This window comes from Sinohyriopsis cumingii, chromosome 4 (assembly GCF_028554795.1).
Source record: "Sinohyriopsis cumingii isolate HCF-2022 chromosome 4, ASM2855479v2, whole genome shotgun sequence".
NCBI lineage: Eukaryota > Metazoa > Mollusca > Bivalvia > Unionida > Unionidae > Sinohyriopsis > Sinohyriopsis cumingii.
The window spans coordinates 83,613,381-83,620,070 of NC_142964.1; the positions used below are offsets into that span (position 1 = coordinate 83,613,381).

At 36.5% G+C, this 6,690-nt stretch overlaps 1 protein-coding gene across 1 annotated transcript; it reads left to right on the top strand.

Moving 5' to 3' along the window:
* Nucleotides 1-1,000: 1,000 nt before the first annotated feature.
* On the top strand, nucleotides 1,001-4,818 carry LOC149801564 (uncharacterized). Its single transcript, XM_089956812.1, has 3 exons — nucleotides 1,001-1,021; nucleotides 2,508-3,086; nucleotides 4,057-4,818. Exons 1-3 carry the CDS (start codon nucleotides 1,001-1,003, stop codon nucleotides 4,423-4,425), a joined length of 969 nt encoding a protein of 322 aa, XP_089812938.1. The 3' UTR covers nucleotides 4,426-4,818.
* Nucleotides 4,819-6,690: the final 1,872 nt, after the last annotated feature.

A 6,690-nucleotide genomic window follows, 5' to 3' on the forward strand; every position in this document is an offset into this window, starting at 1 on the left:
TTGTCTGTGCCAAATTCCATGTTTTCTGAATTTCGAAACTATACAACTTCAACTTCAGAGTCCAGTTCTGTAGAACATTCAAGAAAGCCTTTATAAGTTGAAGAATAAGACCCAAGAAGATTCGATTTTAATTTTTTTTTCTCATGAGTCTGTGGAACTGAAAAATAATTGTTGTGACATAGAAATTGCCAAGATTGACTGTTCTATTTATTCCCACTGGCTGGTACTATTCATTCGCAAGAGATCACTACATACTTTCCATGTACAAGTTATTACCCTTACAGAGAAAAGAAAACTCGCTCGTTCAATAGGATAAAAAAATTGTAAGGTTATTAGAAAATGTGAATTTTTTTCTTTACATCCTAAACTGTCCTTGAATCGAATTATTTTTGAAAGTAAGAAATAATTATTATGATGTTTATCATGATTATTGATTATTTCCCAAAGAAGCTCCTCGTATACTTTAAAAAACCTCCGTTAAGGCAACCAGAAAGCGTACATTTTGCCACTGCGTCCATCCATCATGCGTACTTCTGGGTGTGGAATCGCACAAAACTTGGTAATATATTTTCTCCGTTCTGATATAGTACAGAAAGCATCAGGTGAATACGAAAATAGTTTTAAACCTTTGACCAACCTCTCTCCTTCCACCTAAATGTGTACCCCCTCCATTACATCGATCGTTCGCGTCAGCTTGACAGAAAAGGTACCCCAGAAGCTTTGATGCGTGAATGTAAATGTACACTTTTTCATTAATTTTCTTTGCAAATATCAAGTTACACACGAATAGTTGTTGTATGGTACCAATTATATACCAGACAAAGAGGCTATATATTTCAATCTAACGGAAAAAATGTGTTAATATGATGTGAACTGCATTTATATAAAATCAAGGACATTATATATGTTAGTCTCAGAAAACATCAATGAGGAATCGGAAGGTTATACAAATACAGTTCGTTCAATTATAAGGGAAATATTACAGGAAATTTAGCATTAAATGGTTAACTTGGATAAAAGAGTAAGTTGGGCAACATAATTTTGATGATTAGTTGGAAGTAAAATGTATCAGCACTTCTTTCGTATCTCAGCAACAAAGGGTTCGTTGCATTAAACACCACACCTTGTTTTCTTGAGTTACACCACACCTTAATTTACACCTATATTACTTCAGTCGAAATTGTACAGGTCATTAGGGTTCTGAAACATTGATGAATATTTTCGGAACGCATTTTAAACACCATCTGAAATATTAAAATATCAACCTGAATGTCAAATGGGTAACTTCTCGTTCTAACTTCTTCGGCGTGCTTGTTTTGTACACATTATTTTAATCACTGGATAAGTATTAGAGAGAGAAAATTAGCTTGTTTTCGACAAAACTTCCGTTGAGTCATTAACATAAAAAACAGAAGTCATTATATGTTATCACTCCCTAAAAAAACTGAAAACAAGTCTGCTTTTGTAAACAATACATATCGATGACACTGATTTTCCGCATTACTCATCATCTGTATAAAATATGACTAATGCATCAACATCAAACAGTCGTGCAAGACTTCAGTATTCACTGACGTTGTAAGTCTATCACGATATAATGATTCACTTGTTGCACATGCACGATCTGAGGTTTCATCGTGTCGCTTGTGTACTATATACATGTGAAAATGGCTTTAGTAAATAGGTATGTATTGTCTCGTTAATAAAGTAACTATCGTGAAGATTACAAATTGAGCAATCTGTTTTGTTATCCTTTACTAATACGTATATGGGTAATACATCTTTCCCCTGGAATAATGTGTTTTCGCAGAACTAAAATTTGTAATCCACAAAGACAAGTTAAGTGCTGCTGTCCCGGTTAACGATATCAGGTTTCTTTTTATGATATGATATATTGTATCGTTTTAATTAAAATTTTTATTTCTGGTGTTGTTTTTATGTACTTCTTTACAACCCATTTATTTAACATCTAAGTTAGTTTTCTAGGTGTTCAAACTTAATCTCTTAAAGAAATAAGATCTGTGCTCGAGTTATATTATAATTAATAATACATTTCTATAACCTTTCTTTTATTATATTTTTTCTTTGTCTCAAAGGAAGAATTATTAAAAATTGTTTGGTGCGATAGGAATAATTGGCATAATAAGAATAATTGTAATAGCTATGTTTAGGCACTAATGTCGCATAAACAGAAACGTTGAGATGGTCCGTATCCTGTTTCTGTACCCATAAGTCTTTTCAGCACCAAAAGAACAGATTTGTTTTTAAAAATAACTTAAATTTAATCAGAAAAATGTATGAAATTGAACTCAGTCAGCTACACATATCAAAACATTTAATGTATACACCTTTACTTTAGATACTGACAAAAAGCACACAAAAAGATGACTTCGAACATTCCTGAATACTACAAACAAGTGTCCTTGAGGATGAATAGAGTTCTCGATACATTCGGACTAGGGGAGAATATTCGTTGGAAGAGAATAAATATGTGGATATAATCACAGGAGCTGACCCATGGGAGATATTCCTTAGGATTTCATGTTTTGGGGAGTCAGGCAGAGGCAACTACGACACATGGCCTACAATCAGACGTATATTGTGTCCATTTTATGGAATTAAGAGTTATAAAGGATCTTGAAAGCTGGATGCCTGGTATTCCAACAGTCCTTATAGTACATGATGAAAACACCCCTCCAGGGTATGTAAAGTTACAGAGGGTAAATAGTCATCAACCATGGAATGTATATAATCAACATGATGATCTTTTTCATTTAGATAGATATGGTCGATCTGTTTTCTGCAATGATAACCTAAACTCTGATGCTGATGAGTACCACGGTCCTGCTCAAACAATTTTGTACCCACAATTCGCATTTGACACTGTGTTTGGAATGCTACTCCATGCCTGGCCAGACCAGGCTTCTCGGTGGTTAACAAGGAACAGACGGCACAACTGGCCATCACATGAAACGATTGGTCTCATTCAGGAGATGGGCGCACTGCTGGTTCCAGTAGGTCATAAACTTAGCCAAGAAAAACACCTGGAATGGCGATTATCTATTTCCTATGGGGAAAAGCTTCTCGTGTGACTATTTAATTCAACACAATATAAGTGCTATATTCTATTGAAAATGACTAAAAAAAGTTTTATAAAACCAGTTGTAGGTGATGATGCACTGAGCAGCTATCATTGCAAAACATGTGTATTTTACCTCATTGAAAACACACCGATAACCATGTGGCAACCTGACAATCTACTGCTATGTGTTGAACTGTGTTTGAGACTGCTGTACAACTGGACTGAAAGTAAAATCTGCCCCAATTACTTTATTCCAGAAGAAAATATGTTCCAGTGTAAAGTGTATGGCCATGTGCAGGGTCAGCTGCTCGATGTTCTTGGCAATCTGCTGAGACAGGAGGGTAGATACCTGGTAGGGATATAATATGACAACATTGGACAGAATCTGGTGAGGTCGTGTCAGATTCCTCTCATGGAACTTGAATTACAAAGTCAAGATATCCCACAAATTCTGATGACCTCAGTCGTGAATCTGTTTTCCCACCTAGATATAGCTGTATTAATGGATGTTGCAAATGATTTGATTGTTGAGCCCCATGAATTGGATAGGCATTTTCCCTCTCATGAACCACGACGGGAAATAAAGAGTATATTGTGGAAATTTCATTGTTCCGTTATAGGTTCCAAACTAGCATCTAAAAGTCTTTCTTTGGAAACCCCTGACCAGCATGGTCTACATATGGCACACGCGCTTCTCCTATGGGGATCCTCGTCCGATGTTGCATCTGGAAAACTGAAGGTGGCTGCATTTTATTTGATCCAGGACAACCTTGACATGTTAAAGGATGTGTGCACTGAAATACAAAAAAATTACAACTACAAAATATCGGAAATAGAATTTATATCTCATCACACAGTTCAAGCAATATTAAGTGAAAACTTATCAAGAACACAACTAATAAGTCAATACCTCGCCTTGCCGGTAAACTATCACCCTTCAGAGATTAATTGCATTCCTAAAGCACTAATCCCAGAGTTGTTCTGTTTTTACAGAGTCAGATCAAGGCAGTCCACTTGAACAACACTTGCGAAAATGTGTACGTGTTGACCCGAAAGTGTATCTCTGTTTCCTTGAATTCCTATGTTATCAGCGACAGAACAACAGGTCACACAAGAACGCTGCTCTGGACAACATGATCTATGTCGTCGGATATGAGCATCTTGTGTATAAGAACACCGCTCTTAACCTTTTGGCTTACTGTCTGACACAAGATGGGAGATTAACGAATGCCTACAGTATTCTCTGCAAGTCCATGAAACTGATCAAAGAACACAACGGTGCAAAATGGCAAATAGCTACTCTCATCAATGCTGCTTTCAGATTCCTACGTGGTGAACAGTGATGCAGAAATTGTAGTGTATGCAATGGACACGAACGCCGATCTAGAGGGTATACCGCCCATTATAACATTTTAAAAGATACATTGAGGCTATTCCTCACTTGCTCCATATACAATGGTGTTTACTTTTTATTGATAAGGAAAAAATGTCAGTGTATGTATATATACATGGCTATGATGTACAACTCAAGTGACGTGCCTCAGGGTTTACATATTCAATGCGATGTAACATTTTCATAATGTAATAGTTATATTATGATTAGAAAGGCTTACTTTTTATTAGTCTCAGTTTGGAAAGTTTGTATGTTTCTCAATTTGAAGTGCAAGTGTGATATATCTGCGATTTCTTTTTAAATTTACGTGATCTTAGGATTGACTATTTATCATTTTGACCGTTTCCTGATAAAGACACTTATCCAAACTCTTACATGCTTTTCACACCCTAGTAATTGATTAGAGTAATCATATTTGAAGATCATTTTGTAATCACATTCCAATAAAAAGAGGCCTAGTCAAGCACTTCCGGCAGTAGGACCAAGAGGAAGAAAACTGTATGGATCACACATAGATTGCAATTAATTGGAACATATTTGGACCTAGCCGCAAATGATCGGAATAAAATACCCCACCCTACGCCACCCCACCCAAAATATGCAAATTTAGACCATATGTGCAGATTTAAGTTTGTTACGCAGTTGTATTCTTTCAGGAAACTTGTGTGACTGGAAGTCAATAACCACGTAACCATGATGACATATATAGCCTTTCTATATCTTAGTTGGAAAGAAGATAAAGGATGATGTTATATTTCACAAAAGTTTAGACTGATGTCCGCATCCACAACTCTGTTAGCTAGAAGTGGTTGTAAGGAGTTAGATGCTCAAACACTCAGATGGGTAGTACTATATATATATATATAGTACTACCCATCTGAGTGTTTGAGCATCTAACTCCTTACAACCATATATATATATTTTTTTTTTAAAGGTACGCCCGTCACTTGCAAGGGGTGTGGGTTGATTGGCGGGTTGTACGTTCTTTCAAGGTGTCCGTTTTATTCGGTTCTCGTTATGTAGGAGTTGATCTCCCTCGGTGTTATTGCCCCTATTGAGTAAATTTAAAGGTGGAAGAAATAGAGATCTAAGCATATATATATATATAACAGAATGACACAAGCCCACGTACGAAAAGAATCAAAATTTAATCAATTACATAAACACTGGAGATAATACAATACATGAGGAAGATACACTTCTTTGGAATAAATTTTTCACCGAATTTTAAAACACAAATATATTTATAAAAATTAGCCGATCTGTTTTACTGATAGAATTAGTCATCATACGATCGAGTGAACAATCGAAGTCGTTGCCTTGTACAGTTGCATAACCTGCTTAGCTCTGGTTCACTCCAATTTTACTGTAGCTGTTCACTGTCCTTTCGCCCCTTCTTCCCTTCATGTTTCTTTCCCCTCTCCAACCTTTCTACTGCTTCGCCTCCCTTCGGTCCTCTTTCTTTGTGTGGGTAGTTGGTTATGCAAGCATGTAGATACACAGCTAATTGACTGCGTCAGTGCGTAGGTACATCTGAGGATACGTCGGAAGAGCTATTTTCCCAAAAAAATTTGACCCTTGAAGCTTCACACCTCCGGTCCCTTGGACAAGTGTTTAACGAGAAAGAATATCTATCAAATTCCGCTTGGAATCCACGTACGTTTACTCTTGCAGCAAAGCATAGACTAATTAGATTTCCGACAAGGCGATATTTAAAACTAGGAAATTTAGTGTGGGAAACACGCCCCTTATTTAGCGTAACCAGTCTGGATTATATATAGTTACCGCCTTTTATAACTAGACGCCAAAACTGGGGTCAGTTTGACTTTCTAAGTTGTGACTAACGGTTTATGGAAATTTTCAATTTTTGACAGTTCCACTACGAAATCGAAGTTTAACCGTGTCCCTAATATTCCGTCTGGCTGATATATAAACAAAAGTGTAATTAGCTTCACTACCGTACGAGACCAGACATTTAGAAATTCTTGCAGTATAGCGATTTAACAAGCGCCTGTCTCCATAAATCTAATTAATTATTCTCTGGTCTCAAACTAATGTGTTCTTCATAGATCGACACAAATTTGCTCCCTCACAATATATACATATATATAACTCTTCGGTAATTGAATGAATGATTCCAAGTGGTCCCATATCCGTGACTCTGTGTACAAATCAGCCATCACAGCTTACGGGAAGAGGGAGCGAAAGAATGTCG